Here is an 18898-nt window from a genome sequence, read left to right as displayed (position 1 = left end):
AACAGCATTTGGCTGCTGGAATTTTTTTTACTCTTACTTTCATGCTGTTTAGTTTTTAAGACAGTAACGTAATTTACTGGGCAGAAATAGCCCACCACTGGTGAAATGCATTTCTATATGAACAGCATGTAAAAAGAGACATGCACAATGTGTGCAGCCAGTTATGCATAGTGCCCATAGTTATAGCAATAGGATCTATACAGTGGTTAAAGGATAGTAGATAATTTCTTTGGTCTGAGATTTTTCGTAAGATTATTACCATTATGAGGCCTTTGATACCACACTGAAACCAATTAGTCCTACCTAAAGAGCACTATCTGTGTTAGATTAAGTCCCAAATAAGAATCAGGTCCATTTTGGTATGGATTGTATACATACAGTATGTAATATAACATAGGAGATAATAAACAAACTATTTAAATTTTTCTTTAGACAGGATTATCATTAACCTCACCAAATACCTGCATATCTTGAGCTCAGAAGAATGGCCTCATCCTTGCAGGCAGACATTATTGGCAGACCCTGTGATGAGGGTAGAGGATGTATGTGACTGACTTTTCTCATTCCTGGACGTGCTGCTGTCCCAGCTTAAGAGGCACAGATTCCATTTTGGACTTTCCTTCCCTGCAGGCCAGACAGAGAAGAGTATGATGTCCCTTAACTGCTGTCCTGGCAGCCTTATCCCCCTCCAGCTCCTGCTGATGCCCCTTCAGGGAAAGGGCTACATTCTTGCTGACTACTTTCACATTCCTTTTCCACCTTTTCTGTGGAATCACAAAACTACAGCTTCTTACTGATACCCCCATGGTGACTTCCACCCAGTTTGCTGGTTTTGAGACAGAGCTATATATGGTTATTCAGAAACAACATTAATGAGAAAAGATATATATTTAGTTTCTAAGTGTTAAAATTATTTAGATTAAGAGCCAGTAAAAAATATGTACATAGAAATTTAAATTTAGAAATGTTTCAGAATGATAGAGATTTAGGCAAATGTATCACAGGCTTTTTTTTTTCTGTACCTAATGAATTCATAACAAGTACATTTAGAACATCACTGTCAACCATGTGTCCTCACAGTTGGTCCTTTTAGCTCCTACCCAAGGGGGGAAAAGTTATGAATTAAATCAATGTTCACAGTAGCTAAACTGATTACTATGTATTGTTTCCTCAAAGACTCTCTTATGGCGCATTTTAGCCAGTATATATCAAATGTGAAATAACACATGAAATGTCTGAATAGTTTCTAATGTGTCCTTTTTCCTGACAGGTTTTAAACAGATGCTTTATGTACACTCTCAGAAAAGCTGCCATTTTACCTGGTTCATCATACAAAATAGTTTTTGTCTTTTTCTTAGGGTCATTTGCAGGTATAACTGGGACCTCTGTCAGCCAAGGTTAAAGTGGAGATATTCAGAAATTATTTAAGGTGCCCAGTGCTTTCAAGACTGAGATCATCTGGGTATTTCTCATTGGTTTCTAACTCTGTTGAAATAGTTACTTAAGCAGGATAGTGGGGAATACTTCATTTGAATTCTATTGTTTTCTTTGTTTTATTGCATAAAAATGCAAGAGTTTAATGCTTATATTGTACCTGTTTTCAACAAACTTCAGGGCAGTTTGAGAAATTTGTATTATCAACATTCTGTGGATAGTAGGCATTAAACCCATTCTCTGAGTGGTCATGCCATGCACTACTGCCAGAGCTGGGAGCAGAGCCTCTGATTTTGGGTGTTACTGATAAAAGAGCATCTTTTCCTTCCCCACTTCTTGTTTTCCTCTCACGTTCCCCTCATATGATCTTACACACAAACACATCTGACCACATCGAATCTCTCTACTTGCCTTAGTGGTTTTGTCTTGTTTCATCTCTTCCTTTTCACCTCTTCATGCTCTTGCTGTTTCACCTCTTCTGCTCACATGACTCTTCCTCCTCCCAGCTTGAGCTCAAATTTGTCTCTCCTATTTTAAACATCCAAACATACAGAACTCCCCTTAGTCACATATGTCTCTCCAGCTACAGCCATCATGTGAGCATCATGAAGGCTCAGATGCACTTGCTATGTGGAGTTTCTCTCTCCACTGTAGACCTTTTAAACCTTCTTCCAAGGTTTTTAGTCTTTACCACGTGCAGGAATGAGAGAACATCGTCTTCACAGTCTGTAGTACTACAACACAGTTACATTTCTCTTTCAAAATCTTGTTCTCTTGGTTTATGTTACTCTGTCCTCAGTGGTTCTCCTTCTAACTTCTTAAGTGATTCTTCACTGTTTCCTTCAAAGGATCTGCTTCATTTCTCTCCCAGGCTAGTGTAAACATTTTAAAGACCATGTTGTCAATCATTTTCTCATTCTTCTATTACCTCTGTGTAGTATCAGCTGCAAAAGTAGTTGCAGTTACCACATTTTTGTTCCTGTTTCACAGATCTATTTTGATACATATGGCACCATTTCTTTTACTTCTTGCTCTTACATGACCTTGATAAATACAGGTTTGCTCAGCATATTGACCAACGATTTTGTTGCAGAAAAGCTTCTGCTCACTCCAAATGGAGGGAGAGTGGAGGAAGGGTTTCTTACTCCTTTTTACCATGTGAGGAAGAACCTAAACAAACAGCAGAACAGACTGAAATCTCTCAGTCTTTTAGGAGAGAACAAGTCTCATTTCCTGATACAGACTAGGAGAAAAAAAAATCTGACTTTGATGTAGAGACTGGTAAATTAGTGGGTGTAAAGGAAAGTGATGCAGGGGTAGCTGAGGAACAGAGAAGAGTTTTTACAGGCAATTGGGAGGAAGAGGCTGAGGGGACAGAGAATACAGAGGAAGAAACTAAATACGTCTAGTAAATAAATATTGCAATGAAGTTGAAAGTGGGTAATAAAGAAATAGACTGAACATTACAAGGACATGGCAAGACCAGTTTTAAAGACCAGATGTATCTGATATTTGTTACATTCATTACAGCGGATAGTGTCACCATCTATCACACTGTAGCATCTGGCCACAGTTCTAAAATGTTCCAGTACTTCAGGAAGTTGGGTTAATTGTGCTCACAACTGTCTTCTCTTGGACCTGTGCAAGTGTATAGATATTGCTGATTCTTCGTAATCTGCTTGTTGATGTATCAGAGTTTATCATCACATGAGAATTGCTTACCTCTGACAATTCTTTGGCTAAAACAACACTGCAGGATTAAATACAAAAGAGGCTAGATTTTGTAGCTACTGAAACATCAAAGAACATTGTAATAGGTGCAACAACAGGAGTACTTAAGAAGATGTATTTGTACTTCAAGCATTGTATGAAGTCTTTGAGTTATTGCCATGAGGAGTTCTGTTGATCCAGAATCAGAGAAATTTTCTTGTCTGTTTTTAGGGGGATTGTACACACTGGTTCATTCTGTCTCGTAAATGACTAAGTAACACAAAGGTAAACTCACTCTGAAAGATCCAATATTGTTTAGGTTCAGAAAGTGACATAACTTGCCCCTCTACTCAGCCCTGGTGGGGCACATCTGGAATGCTGTGTCCAGTTCTGGGCTCCTCAGCACAAGAGAGACATGGAGCCCCTGGGGCAGGTTCAGCAGAGGCCACAAGAGTGATGAGGGGACTGGAGCATCTCTTATGAGGAAAGGCTGAGGGAGCCGGGCCTGTTCAGCCTCGAGAGCAGACAACAAAGAGGGAACCTTACCAGTGTATGAAGAACTTCTTTACTGTGCAGGTGACCGAGCACTGCAACAGATTACCCAGAGGGGTTGTGGAGTCTCTTTCACTGCAGATATCCAAGAACTATCTGGATGCAATCCTGTGCCATGTGTTCTAGGATGACATTGCTTAAGCAGGAAGGTTGGACCAGATGAGCCATTGCGGTCCCTTCCAATCTTACCCACTCTCTGAGTCTGTGATAATTTGTAGTTCAGAACAAATCAAAAACATGCTGACCATTTGCCTTACAATACTACATCTCTAAAGGGTGCTCTGTAGTAAAGTAACACTCTATAAAACTGCTTTTTAAAATGTACAGCACAATGCCTGCCTAGCTATATCTCCTTGTGGAGAACATCCCTTTATGTCTCTAACACCAGGATAGTTCTCTATGACTTACACAGATGTGAAATAATTCCTTGGTTCTCTGTGGCATAGCAGGAGGGAAGGGCAGAGAACTTGCAGTGGATGGATCCTCTACCTTTCCTCCCATGGTAGGCAGTGTTAGATTGTGGAACACTACAGGCCTTTGGGTTCACATAAACTCTTGTATTTCTCATTCTCTTTTTCCATTCCTTTCTTCACCTTCCAAATAAAAGCCTGTTACTGAGCTTTAATTAATTTTTTAAAAATTCTTTTAAAGCAAAAGCTTTTCCAGAATTCTAATTAAGGGAATAGAGAGAAAAAAAATGCTGCCCTAGAATACTAGTTTTAAGTCATCTTTTGTGTTATTTAGTAATTCTAGTTTATGTTGAATTTGTTGTGAATTCACTGTTCTTTTCAGCACTTCTTTGTGATGCTAAAAATATGGTTAGTCTGAACTGTGTTAAATTAGTTTCCATGGAAGTCAATTAAATACCCTTAATTCCTTCTAAATTAGAAAATAATGGAAAGAATTAAGCCCAAATCCTGACTTGGGCTTTTTCTCTAGAAACTTGCATGAGAATTTACACTGTTTGTCTGTGCACGTGTTTAGGCACACAAAAGGCCCAGTTGCCAGGCCAGTGTAACTGGAATTGATGAAACTGGAAATAGCTGGCCTTGCATTAACAGGCTTTGCTTTATTGGCAGAATTCATGCGGAACCCCTGTGTGGATGCTGGGTTGATCCCTCCCTTGGTGCAGCTGTTAAACTGCAAAGACCAGGAAGTATTGCTTCAAACAGGCCGTGCCCTGGGCAATATATGCTACGATAGCCGTGAGTGTTGAAATCTGCTGTATTTTGTACATGCTCCTGTGGAAGGGAGGCAATGTTTTGGTGTTCTGTCTGTTGTGTCCTGGGGGGTCATTTTCCTCTTTTCTCGGTTTTTATTTACCCCACGATTCTTCTGATTGTATGGGAAAATTGAACATCACACTTGCATAATGCTTTTGTGACAGAAAGAATAAAACACCTCTTCAATATTGTGATACAGTTGGATATAAGAATTGGAAGGCTTTCTGATCCTGGGCTTGGTTTTTTTGAGGGGTTTTCTCAAACATAATGAACTAGGTTTTCAAGGAGCAGATCCTACATATGCAGAGGCACTGAACAGTTAATTTTTCCTTAAACAGAATGTGTCAGAAGGGAACAGAGTCAGAAGGGAATATTCATATTCTAACCAGTCTAAAATCTGTGCAGAGCTGCATATGTGGCTGGAATGATGCCTGAGTTATGTTGCTGATTCTCAAAATTCTTATGTGGCCAATCAATTGCTCCAGGATTACCTATTATTATTATTTTTGGTAGTCAAGGGTGGAGGCAGGGGGAGGTTGGTGAGGTTTTTTAGCTTTTTATGGGCACAATGAATTTTTACACTGAGAAGCAATTGAGTTTTGAAATGCAGTTGTGACTCCATGTGCTGATTACATGCATGCCTGTGTCATCTGCAAAACCAAACCAGCGGTTGCAGTGTTTTGAAAATGCAGCCTCATTATCTCTTACTTTAAAATTTTGAAAAAAAGTCAGTGCACAATAAATATGGTGCAGAAGCAGAGACATCAGGAACATGTTTTTATGCACATGAAGGAATTAGAAGCCTATGGATGCCTGCAGATGGGAAGTGAGATGAAATTGTAAAATCATTTTGTTGTCCTGAGAGTTAATGCCTTATTTTATGTGGCGAGAATTTTTCTGCATACTATGTTGCATTTACCAAAAGTTCTGCTGTATGAATACTGACTGTAGCCTGTCTCCTTGCTACTTTTTCTCATCTGAGTTAAGAAATTTACGTTTTATGTTGTTTTAAATTACCTTGCCTTTGACCTCAGGGAAGTTAATCGTATATTGGCATTTCCAGTTACAAACAACTACTGCTTGAGGATGTTAATGTATAATTCTTTCATTTAGGATTTTCTTTAAGGTGACCAATCAACTGAACAGCTGCTTCCCCATGGAAACTTCAAATAGCAGCTGTTAAGCTTCCTATAACATAATTTATTTACTATATTCTGTTTCAGGATTATGTATGAGATCAAGGTCGCACTCAGGTGCACTGGTTTATTTCATATAAGTAAAATCTCTGTAAGTGTTCATGTCGCTGTTCATCCCACTTTTTTTTATGAAATACAGTAAGGACACACAGAAATGGTTTTGTAGTGTGAGGTTTTGTGGACTACTGCTGGCTTTTACAGTGCAGGATTTATCCTGTACAGAAAACGGTATTACTCACCTTGTGTTGTCCTTCTGTGGAGCAAAGCTGGCACTGATAAAATCTACAGTAGGCAGTGATGTGTTCTGTGTGTCATGTCCTCCTGTGGGAGGAGAGTCACTCACAATAAAATTAATAAGTAAAGTGTAATAAAATGTGGCAAAAATCAAGGTTAGCATATTGGATTTGAGTAGAAGAGGCTATTTACAGTGCTTAGTTGTCACATCCACCCTATCTGACATTTTTCTATGTTAATGTGTAATTATTAAATAGTTATGTACTCTATCCTAAATTCTTATTTAGGACAAATACTTTCACTATGATTATTACTAGAAAATTTGATATATTTCAATTTTTTTCTATTGGTTTTCCCTAACAAGGAGATATAAAGTATAGCAAAGACAAGATGTGGAGGCCAGTAGTTCTAATTAAAAATGTTTCATATCGATAGTAGTTTTTCTTTTCAATTGAAAAAAAAGCAGCTGTTACCCTTCTGGTAATTGTGATTTGTATAATACATCAGTATTACATCAGTAACTATATTTTTCCATATACGTGAGCTTTTTTTGTACTTCTACTGCCCATGTAACTATAACATGCAGCAATGAGGAATATCTTTAAATTCTAAATCAGTGTTAGGCTGAGACCATGCATTAAAGCCCATATTGGATGGCTCATAGCAACATTTCTATTTATTGAAGGCCCCAATTGTCCTATATTTCATCCCAGCAAGCATGCATCACTTCGTTTAGTGACAGCTTGTGCCAAAATGAGTTAATCGGGTCTCTATTTCTGAGAGAAGTTGGCATGGTGCAGGATGAAAGTTGTGGGACAAACAGCTGCTTCTGCAGGGAAAGCCCCTTAAAACTGTCCTTGAAGAGAAGGATTGCCTGAATTGTTTTTCCAAATTAAAGGAAGATGGCAGTGGTTCCTCAGTGTTCACAGATCCCAGAGTTGCTACATGAAGGCAAGACCATTTCCACCTAAGTTCAGGAGTGGCTACTCCTGGAACACAGCTGCTATGGAAAGGTGATTCATTACTAAGTCCCTGTGCTGAAAGAGGTTTAGTACCTTCCATGAGATAAAAGAGGAATTGCACCTGGCCAAAGACCTCACTGAACAGGTTCATTTCCTCACAGAAAACAAGAGATGAAAACCTGTTGACGTACTGACAGTTTTTCTTGTCTGTTAAGTTTGAGGTAGACATGTTATTGTCTGGGTGCTCATCAGTGCTAGCCCTCTAAAACACTACTTAATCACCTATTTGAGCATGGAAGAAAATACAGAGAATTAAATGCATTACATAAACCATAAAAGGGGAAAAACTAGGTCAAACTTATACCAAGCAGCCTTGAGAGCATCCTTTTTGAAGTATTTGTTTTGAAGAAATTTGTGTTATGTGAATCTCTGAACATCAAGAATACAGGCAAATATAATTGCAGAGCAGACTTGAAGGAAGCTTTGTTACTACTGATGAGGCTTTTGGTCTCACAGCCTTCCTCTTGTATGTAGAGATGAAAGAAACAATTGAGGCTGATAAAAAGATTTTTAAGCCAGAAGTAATGAATTGTAGACTGTCAGAAGCAACTGTATGCAGACTGTTCAGTGCAGCCCTACAATTTAAGAACAGATATATTACTGCGTGTTCCTGTACAGCCTGTAATTGTTCTACATGCTTTATCCATGCACATGCACCTCAGCCCCCAAATTTTCATCAAAGCAGAAAGTGCAAAGTAAAGAAATGGAGACATGGTATCTCCTCTTCTCCCTCCTGCTTTCTCCCCCACTGTATCTACAGCCTGTACCAAGTACAGCTGCTTGTACTTCCGAATCCCCAGACAACAGAGTCCTCAGCCTCACTCATGGCAGAATTTTATCAGAACTATATTATTAGATGCAAAGCTCCTGGCCCGTTCTTTCCTTTTAACCACCAGTTATGTGGTTTTGCTTATAATCAAAGCTAAATACTTGGGCATTTTCCAGTCAGGGCATAACAGCTATCCCAGCTGCTTCACCACTCTTTAGCCATGAGTCAAACTCAAGGTACCTTTCTACTGTCTGTCTGTCCATCCCCTCCTGTTGTTCTCCCCAGTGCTGTTTCTTTAATAAGTTTGTTCATTAAGGGATATTACAGAGGTACAGACATTACAAATAAAGGATACTTCTGAGTTCTCCCTACACCTTGGCTCCACAGGCAGCATAAAGATCTCATCTCTGTTGTTTGGAAAAGGTTATGTTTAATATGGTTTTTGTGGCAAAAAGCAGTGTCTTACTTCAGTGCAGAATGGCTAATTCTGCTGTAGATAAAGCCTAAGAATTGTTTGCTGCCATCAGCTCTGGCCATTGGGGTATTAAGTTAAAGAAAAGCATTATCCAAATTGCACCTCGTGATCACATAATGAACACCCTGGTGATTAGTACACCCCTCGGCTCTGTATGGTGGCTTTTTTCACAGTACACTGGGAAGAGTCTGATGACTTGACTCATGTGGCTGATCAAGTGCATGGGGGACAGGGAGACTGAGGCTACAGTTTTCAACTGAGGCCTACTTTCTTGCAAGACCAACAAGACAATGTGGGAGAAAGACAAAACCTGTCTGTAGCCAGGTCTCTGTCCTACTCTTGACACCCCCCCATACCAGTGCAGTTTGTCTAGATGAAAGATCACACCAACCAAATAAATTTTATCAAGTATTTCAATGGAAGATGATGCTATATTAAATTAGTATTATTTTCTTAGCTAATAATAGCCTCACAATATTTTTTATCTTGAAGTTTGTGATGCACACGCTATATTAATCTCTGATCTTTCCACAGGTGACTTGTTAGATACTTCAGTTCTGGTGGCAAAAGTACTTTCCTGTGTTTTTATAAAGCATTGTGCACATGATGGAGGCTGCCATAGTTATGCTATGAAAGTGATAATTCTAAGAGGAAGTAAAAGGCTGGGATATTTAGAGCCTGATTCAGTAGCCGTACAAACTAGAGGGAGTCATTCTGATTGACTTCAGTTGGGATTAGATTAGGCTCTTATCCATTAGAAAATAATTCCTTCTTGCTGTTTAGAGCATTCACATATTCTGAAAGCTAGCAAAGGGAGGTAAACTCTCCGTATATCTTGTAATGGAAGTTAAAAATTTCCCATTCTGCCCCTCCATAATATACATATTAATGGTAGTGCTTAGAGACCTCCTTGGGGAATCCAGAAGTTACTTCTTTTTGTACCACAGCCCTGTTTCTTCATGAAACCACCAGCTTGGGTACACGTTCTTAGCAACCATACTTGGTATATAAATATCTTACAGAGTTGGAAAGAAGCTAGAAATGCCAGCTCATTCTATAATGGCTCTCCTCTGACAGCTGCTTATCTACTGTTCTCAGCAGGAGATTTATTGGGTCCTTTTCTCATTTCCCAAGCTGTACATTCTTTGTTATCTATGCACACTTACTTGTATTGATGGCAAGACTCCTAGCTGAATTTCAGCTATGTGGCCTTTCACGTAAAACCAGATCCCTCTTCATCTCAGCCTCCACTTCAGAACATGTACATTTTATCACTTTTTGTTAAAAAGATCTTATACATGCTATAAATTCTGTAAACTCAGCTGCCTGTCTTATAAGAATGTACAGATCTCTTTCAGGGATCTTCTAAGAAAGGCTAAGTAAAAAGAAAGAAACTGCTCAATTGTACAGTTACGTTCTCTCAGGAGACAGGATTATTTTCAGGATCTACAGGAGAAAATCAGACACTTAAACCATACTGGAAAGAAGTCAAATTCAGTTTTCTTCAAAAAATGGCATAACCTTTTTCATTACCATATGGAAAACCAGCAGAATCCTAGAACACAACTGCTGTTGATAATGGCACACTACTGGCTAATCCTTTTTATGAAGGTCACCCTGATTCATGCAGCTAGGCAGCATCTTACCACAATTTTTCACTTAGCATTGTACTAGATCCTACCAAATGCAAATGCCACCTACTAAGCTGTTTCCCAAGAAGTACCATGGAATTAAGACCAGAGTCCTTAAATTGTTGCTTGAAAGCTGAGTGTTTTGCTTGCAGAGAATTCAAATTCAAGGTTTTGATTGTACAGTAATAGTGTTTTACCTTTAGATCTGTCCTCTCTGAGGCATGTCAGAGTCTTAGAAAACCATAGCATTTTTAGTTTAGAAGTCCTTGAATAGTGCAGGTTTTTTTCCAAGGCTCTGCACACAAGTATTGCATCAGCTAGAAACTAGAGTGTATGTATTCCAACATATAGTTCCTCAGTAATATTGAGTTCTTACTAGCAATTAATCATCAATGTTCTTAGGAAGCTGTTAAACAATATTATTCTAATTCCTTATTTTACAGCTGGCCTAAATGGAATCAGAATGATGAGGAAATCTTTCTAGAGCATCAGAAAAAAGCCGTTTGAGAGGTGATGCAAAACCCACGAATTCTCATTCTCAGGCTAGGCTCCTCCTAGGCTTCATTATTAGGGATAAGTAGCACTGACTCCAAACCCAGGACTTGCCTCAGCTGTTCCTAGATCCCAGGTCCACTTACTACTTTTTCAATTCTTGGAATAATTTTCTTTCTTTTTCTAGTAGAGAAAGAAAAGTACCCTAGTAGAATCCAGAAATACACTTTATGGTGAATTCTTTTGGTTCTGTTTTACTTTTTCCTTCTTGGGCTTTTCCCAGCCTACTCCAAATCCCCATGAGTTTCACATTTTCTGAGACTGCTCCTCTGGCTGCTTTGGTGGAGACCCACAGCTCATTCGGGCTCCTTCAGATAGCAGCATCACTGTCACACAGTACCAGGCTCAGCCTCTTGCCAAACTCCTTTGAGCAGCAGCCAGCAGCACACCCCTGTTCTGCACCAGACTGTGACCATGCCATGCTCACTTCGCACCCTTCTTCTTTTTGGAGAGTTTGAAGCTGAGACAACATTGCACTGCAGGCCTGGGAGTAGGAATTCTAAATTAATTGTGGTGTGCAGGTCTGTTCTGTTAATAGCATGAGATGCTATAAATGCCTATTTACCAGTGTAGAAAAACTGGCTGCTGTTTTACCGTATAATTGGCTTCCATGATTTATTTCATGCTGTATGAAATACTAAGCTGGCTTCAGCTCTGACTTACGCTCTCATTACTAGAGTAATTTGTTTGACTGCAATGGAATTGCTAAGGAGTTTCATAGAGTTACAAAATCAAGTGAAGAGACTGCTGTAAGCATATTGCATATGAAAAGGAAGGCAAAGGGAAGTGCTACATTCAGCTTTGAGGACCTTTACCTGACTTTAGTATATCTAAGTAGAACATTCTCTTTCTAGTTGGCTTCTTTAATTTCAAATAGAATTCAGTAACAGTAATTACTACATTTTAATTACACACTGAAGTATCCTTGGAATCCAGAACAAATGACTTGCCAATACTGAGTCTGGTAGTATTGTATGTCTTGTTGCTGATAAAAACATTATTGCTGCTCTATTGGAATCTCAGATCCACTAGTAGCATTTGACTGGAAGTGAATTATTGAAGTCTTGAGCAGTAAATTCATCACTGTTCTTTTGTCTGAAATCAGAAACACATGTTTTTTCTTGTATTTATCTGACATAAGAGGAATATGACAAATAAGCAAATTTTATTGAAATTAAATGGTGGTCTTGAATCCAGCTTACATTTGACTGCTGCCTCAGCATAGCATTAGGGAGATTACAATACTGGCACACTTTACCTTCCCCTTCAAATGTTCTGCCAAGCTCCTGACTCTGTAGACAAAAGAAATCATGAAAGAGATTAGGGCTTGTTGGCATTGATATCCTGTGGTCCACACATTGAACATGTTATGAAGAGTCTACCAAAAACGTCCCTAGATCTTTATTTGGATACATTTAAGAATTGTATTTGTTTGTTAGAATAAACTAGTTGCATAAGAGGGCCAGTACACTGCTGCAGCAGTTGTCATTAGCCAAAAAAATTGCTGGCAACCATTTTATCCAAAAAGATCAACTCTACCTATTTTCAGTCCTTGAAGGGGCTGTATTAAGAGACAATGTTGTGCTAGTGTTTCTACTTTACTGTTTACATGTTTATCATTCTAGCAATTATTCTAAAGGAATAACTTATGAAACAGTATCCTCAATGCTTACCCTTTGGGCTAAGGATAGCTGCCAGCATTTTAAGATGAACTGGCTACAGGACAATTCTGTTTATCTCTGAAGCAAGCATAACTAATTCAAGATTGTTTTTTTCTTCATGAAGCAAAACTTTTAAGGTTATATTGATTGATTTTAATCAGTAAGCAAATAAAACAAAACTGTACTTGTGGTAATCAGTCTTATAATTCCTGAAGGAATTAATAAAGGAAAGGGAAGTTTCAGTACAAGATAGAGCAATCCCAAAAATTCTTTCAAATTATTAAAACATGAATCTCAAAATACAGTATTGCTATGTAATGTCCCTTTTAGACAAGTGCACAGAAGACATGGAAAAAGCAGCAAATGACAGTAGTGCAGTATAATCACATGAAGCTTACTTTCCTTGAAAAATAAAATAAATTAAATACTACTATATGTTGTGTAACAGGGTTGTAGTCTGTAGTCATTCAGTCAGAGAGCTGACGGGGCAGTGACTAAAAAGCCTACACAAACCAGACTGAGGATAAAAAGTAGAGTCAAGTGTTAAAACTGAATGACAGCATTTAATGAAAAGTTTTAATCTTACAGTGTTCAGACAGGGGAAAAAAAAAGGTAAACTCCCAGTTTATGTAAGTGGCAGTGTTTTTCCTAGTGTCTACATAGATAATGTCATTTACACTAGCTCAGGGTTTGCCATTGTTTTTGAATATTTTCTCTATTTTTTCCACATGTGACCAGGATGTTTTTTCCTTTGGAGTTCTACTCCTGCAGTTTTTTCCTTACACATGTTGGTAATATTCTGTCACATCATAATTTCGTTGCAGAAGCCGGTTTGCTATCACAGATGATTATGGTTTCAGGTGAAAAAATAAGCAGCAGGAGCAAATGAGTGCCTCACCACAAAAGTCTTCCAAAGAAGACCTAATTAAAAAAACAGGGGAAAATAGAAATAGAACATGTAGACAGAAAAGCCTCACCCCCCAACTTGGGCTAATGTAAATGAGTTCATCTTTTTTAATTAAGATAAACAAGAAAGAGTTATCTGTAAAGCACTGGTCTAATCTAAGCAATATTTGGTCAAAAAATGCAGTATTGTAGCCAAATGCAATGAAGATGAAGTAATTAAAGTAAAATGGCAGTATGTCACTTAAATGATTTGATCATTACACAAGTAAAAAGAATTTTTAAATAAATACTATATTTTTCCTATGTCACCCAAATTTGCTGTCTTGGCAATTTGGTTTATGCAAATGAGGGACCTTGATCATGCAGATCTTCCTTTCCCTCCCTGACTTGCACCATTTATATCAATGCAACTATTTACACCAATAAACTTTGGCAGGACATGAATTGAGGAAAGGATAATTCAGGTTTCCAGTTGCAAGACAAAACCAGAACATTTCAAAGTATAAATCTGATACTTAAAGCCCAAAAGATTATTTTTAAGAAATGCCATCAAATTGTTTTCTAGCAGATTATCTGAAATTACTGAGAAATTGGTGTATTTTTAAAGCCTACATATTTTCCAATATCTCCTTCTACTATGGCACAGCCCTTTTTTCCCAATTTAGATTTTTTCTTGTTAGCATTTTGTGACTTAGTGATTTGTTTTAGGACTTGGAGAATTAGGGACAAAAACTCAAGGGAAACTGATGCAAATGGCTTGGGAAAAGCAAACTGAAACTACTCTAAGTGCTACATTGTAAACATCTAACAATCACGCACACTAAAAAAAGTTTGGTTGTTGACTTTGGGCATGATTGAGCAACAGGAAGATTTGACAAACCTATTCATAGAGGGAATGTGAATAGTCACAGTAATTTGACAATCCACTTAAAACCCTTTTTTTGCATAAAACTCCTTTGAGCAACTCAGTGTAGAAAAAGGGACTGTCCTAATTCTTAGAGACAGTTGTGTTGAATTGGGCTAAAGAACACTGTGGAAGTAATAACTCACTCTGTAGTAAATCTTACTGTACATTTTATGGGGAAAAAGTCCTCCTGGTTTCTTGGGTTATCATTCTGGCATCTTTAGACAGTATGACATGTACTTTAAAAAAGCTATACAACAGCATTGCCCTTTGTGAGCTGCAGTGAAGCATTTTGAAGCAGAAATGTGAATGCTCTCATTAAACTGTTCAATCACTGTTCTCTTAGGAATAGCAAATGTGTATTTAAAAAGGTCACAGGAAAAATAATTGAACACAGCTTCTGGGAGGCTTGGAAGCATGCTAAATGTGGGAGTTCATAGAGCTGCTGAACTGCAAGGTAATAGTTGGATTGAGAACAAGACGCAGCAACATGCTGTGGGCTTGTTTTGACTGTAAATGATTTGGAGTTTGATGAGTATTCTTGTGTGCAAAATCTGTTCCTTAGTGACAGAGGAGTAGTGAGAAGCGAGTTGGTGAAACGCACATCAAGCATTCTGAGTCAGGACTACACTTTCTGCTTGGGGATGCAGTGGAGTGTCACAGCAGTGCTGGCAGTGGGTAGGCAGGACCTTCAGGGTTTTCCTCCTACATCTGGCACAGGATTCTTTGTGGCCCTGCACTAATGAGCTGAGTTAATCCTCTTGGGTGAAGAAGGCAGTAGCAGATCCTAATTACAACATTCACCCAGGTCTGTTCTTCACTCAGCTGCCTAGGGCAGAGAAGCAGCCATGCAGGGTGAGCTCCAGCATGAGAAAGAGGGAGAGTAACAAACTCAGTTATGGCATCTCCTTTACAAGTCTGCCATCCTATGTAGTCCTGTCAAAGGCTGGCACTTACAGCCTGCTGCGTTCTTGGGAGGGATCCTGAGGTTCCTTTGTACCTAACTTTTTGAGTATACCATAAAGACAGACATTTCTTGGAGTGAGATTTGTCTCTGAATCTTCCTGCTTTTACTTTTTCTGTCTGTACAGCAGAAGCTGGTTATCTGTTTACCTAACAAAAACATGGTGTGGATAAGAGTTTGTCATGTATTTGAAGTGAGAGACTATACAGCAGTTTTTAATATATAACTTCTTTGACAAACTAGAGATAAAGGAATTTAAAGGATATATGACTTAGATTTGTTGTAAAATACCATCCCACAGTAATTTTCAGTAGAGTTCTGCCAAATTCTGTCCAGGTAAGGAAGTTGGCTTGTAACTTTTTTTTTTAGTGTTTTAACACTTGCTTCCAAACCATCACCCAACTCTATATTATTCTTTGCTTACATATTTTACATGTTGTTCATCAACATCAGGACACAGGGTTGAGCTTGACATGTGATTCTTACCTGAATTTATCATCTTAGTTTGTTGATTTCGGTTGCATTATAGAAATTTGAGAAGCACATTCAGTCCATCTGATCCAGAATCAGTGATTGTTTCATTTTGCACACCTGTTTTGACTCAAAGAACAGGTGAGTCAAATACAAAATCATGTATTTGCATAAATTTTCTAATTAAAAAATACCAGAAAAGGATACATAAAGCAGAATGCTTGAATATTCCAACCCAAATTACTTTCTATTCTCTGCTGATTTGGTAGATGTAAGCACTGAGTCTAAACACCTGATTATATTGTTTTACTATATTTTGATGTAGGACTTCCTTTTGTTTCAGCATTATAGCTATGTTTGTTATGACATCAAGGATGTGAATGATTTCTTTTCTATTTGTCCTTTTTTTAACAGTTGTTCCTTGGCACAGAGTCCTACCTTGAATTTAACTATGAACTAGATTACAGTTTCTCCTTTTTCAAAATGAGATAGACATGCCTGCAGCGAAACACAGTTTTCTGATATCCTGATCCTGTCCAAGGTGGAAACAGTCATGGCAGTGAATTTATTCTGCAAAACTCTTGCTGCTTTGGTAATAATTTTAAGTTAAGACCTGGCAAGAATTACCCTTCCTTCAGCTCCATTCGACAAATTTTCTAAAGTCCCTATATGCAATATTAGAATCCTGGTTTTTTATATATAGTATAAGGGGTATATATAGTTCATAAATAGTATTAACAAGAATTGGAAGATTTATAAGCTTCTTTTTGCAGAGCTCTGAAACACTTTACAGTGGAAGATCGTATTATAAATGTGTACAGCCTTGGGTTTCATGCTGAATACGTTGCAGAATGACGAAAACTTTGGTAGCTTGACCTCCACATACAATGGGGAGAGAGAGGAGTGATGATGGAATGGTGAATAACAAAGAAAAGAGGAGATTTGCTTTGAGGAAAGAATTTTTAAAATGGAGGAGAGGGTTTGGAGTTCTTTATATTGCAAAACTTTAGTGATTGCCTCCTCCTTGCCCCCCAAGCTTTTGTTTTCATCCAGATTTTCCAGCTGAGTCCAGTGGTAGCTCACATGGAAATCTCTCCTTTTGGAAGCCCCAGAATTTAGTTTATTGACTGTTGTCTATTGCTTACTGCCTGCTGGGGAAGGAAGCAGTATTGATGATTACTGTAATAGAAGGCTTATTTTTCCTTTATTCCTACACTGTTGCGTCAAATCTGATTTGTTATATGGAAGGAGTTCCATACAAAGATTATGATCTATTATTTACAACCCTTCAGAAAGTTGTAGTCTATTATAGATGCAGAGCAAATTTTTCTTTTAGGCATACAGAAAGAATCTGATAGTGGTATTAAATTTCAGCTATAGAAGTACAGAGAACATGCTGTGTGGCAGAATGCATGCATGAACAGTTGCCACTCGGAACTAGAACCTCTGTCTGCTTTGTCTGTTTTATTCCCCTTTTTAAGTAACCCAAGCAATTTATTTTCTGTATTTCAATTTCTTGATCTGCATAACAGCAAGAGTGATTTACCTGCATATGAGCTAGGCTATGTCAAGTGCTCAGTACCTCCCTCTGGCAAAACTCAGTGTATCTTCAGAATATTATTTATCAGCTCCAGCAGCTCTGCCTCAAACACTGAGCTTCTTTACAAAGGTATTAGTGCTAGGTGGTTAATCTGGTTTTTTGTAGGTGTTTTCACTTTCCTAGCTCTGTTGCACTAAAAGCTGGCCCTCGATCATCTCTCTAGGCGAATTTGACAACACTGGAGGAATAACTTCACTCTGTTTAAAAGCTTCATTTTGTATGATTACTGTTACGTTCGGGATTCGACGGTGGGGTTTGGTTTCATTTTTTTTAATGTAATTCTTTGTTTTACAGATGAGGGCAGGAACGCAGTTGACCATGCAGGTGGTGCACATATTGTAGTAGACCATTTAAGGTCACTGTGCAGTAAAACAGATCCAGCCAGTGAGAAGCTCTTGACTGTCTTTTGTGGCATGCTGATGAACTATAGCAATGAGAATGGTAAACAACACCGAAAATTTGCTTTATGTCTACCAGGAGAACAACCCCAACAAAAAAAGATAAAAAGTTAAAGTCGTCTGTAGGTTTACATTGTGGATGCTTAACACTAAGTTATTCTTGAAGAGATCAGGGACCTCAATTCATGTATACAATTTTCTGTTTCAGTAAAATTATATTCCAAAAAATACTAGATATATTCCTGACACAATTCCATATAACATAAATTGTATAAAGTTTTAAGATCAGCATCTGGAATTTACTTCTTTGTCTAAAAGCAAAGCATAAAGGTGTATCATACAGATTTATAAAAGTTAATTAGAAGGCTACATTAAGTCCTCTCTTTCTCATTGGTATCAAATAACATCATAAGACTAATTTGTTGCAGACATGCAGTGTTGTTAATTATTTAAGGGTATGTATGCCAAACAGTTAATAATTTTTCTCCTTGTGAAATGTGTATAAAACCATATATTACATTGTTCTAAGATAAATAGGGAATCATTTGTAGGTATGTTCAACACTGTTCTGTGTCTACAAATTATAAGTTTATGTTCATTGTCCCATTAATTGGAAATGTTTAGGGACTGGGATAAAAACATGAGAGTATATAAAATGAGAAACCCTTGACCACTGAGAGTAACACAATACCATTCTACATTAGTTGTACAACCTAGTACCTAGCTTGCTTCTGCACACAAGTGCTTTAATGTGCCAAAGTGTATTTACAACATTTGCATATCTTCAAGTTTTCAAAATGTGAAGAAAATTGGACTATGTTAGGAAGGCTACAGAGAGGCTGTTCTCCTGACTTGCAATGGCACAGATTACAAATAGTTAGTAATTACATTGTCTTCAATCATGCCCATTTCCTGAATTGCAGTGTTTTATCTTAGGAAGAAATATCTTTTTTATTAGTTACTTACCATTTCCTGAAAGATAGCATTTGCTGTAACTCACTTTCCATTCCTATGTCCCCAAAACTTTCCTACTTTTCAGGATGGTCCATAGGCTTCACTGTATACATTTTTGATCTGCTTTATCTCTTCTAGCATAGTTACTATGTGTGTTTTCTGTGCCATCTCTCTGGAGATCTCAGCTCTTTGTGTTACTCATCCAGCTCCAAATATAACTGTTGTATGTGTCTCATCTCTTT

At 38.0% G+C, this 18898-nt stretch overlaps 1 protein-coding gene across 6 annotated transcripts in view; it reads left to right on the top strand.

The window, feature by feature from the left end:
- RAP1GDS1 (Rap1 GTPase-GDP dissociation stimulator 1) overlaps positions 1-18898 on the top strand; it is a 90755-nt gene that overhangs the window by 46985 nt on the left and 24872 nt on the right. For 4 of the 6 annotated variants that reach the window (XM_082282463.1, XM_082282462.1, XM_082282465.1 and 1 more), the window contains 2 exons: positions 4776-4901; positions 17599-17745. The exons of 1 other annotated variant lie outside the window; for it this stretch is intronic. In XM_082282463.1, coding sequence (XP_082138589.1) covers positions 4776-4901; positions 17599-17745 — 273 coding nt within the window. The remainder of the gene's footprint in view (positions 1-4775; positions 4902-17598; positions 17746-18898) is intronic. One more of the 6 variants, XM_082282464.1, reaches the window with a different exon arrangement.

The sequence above is a fragment of the Coloeus monedula genome (genome assembly GCF_965178545.1).
Source record: "Coloeus monedula genome assembly, chromosome: 5".
Classification (NCBI taxonomy): Eukaryota; Metazoa; Chordata; class Aves; order Passeriformes; family Corvidae; genus Coloeus; species Coloeus monedula.
This window is presented reverse-complemented; position numbering and strand designations above follow the sequence as displayed.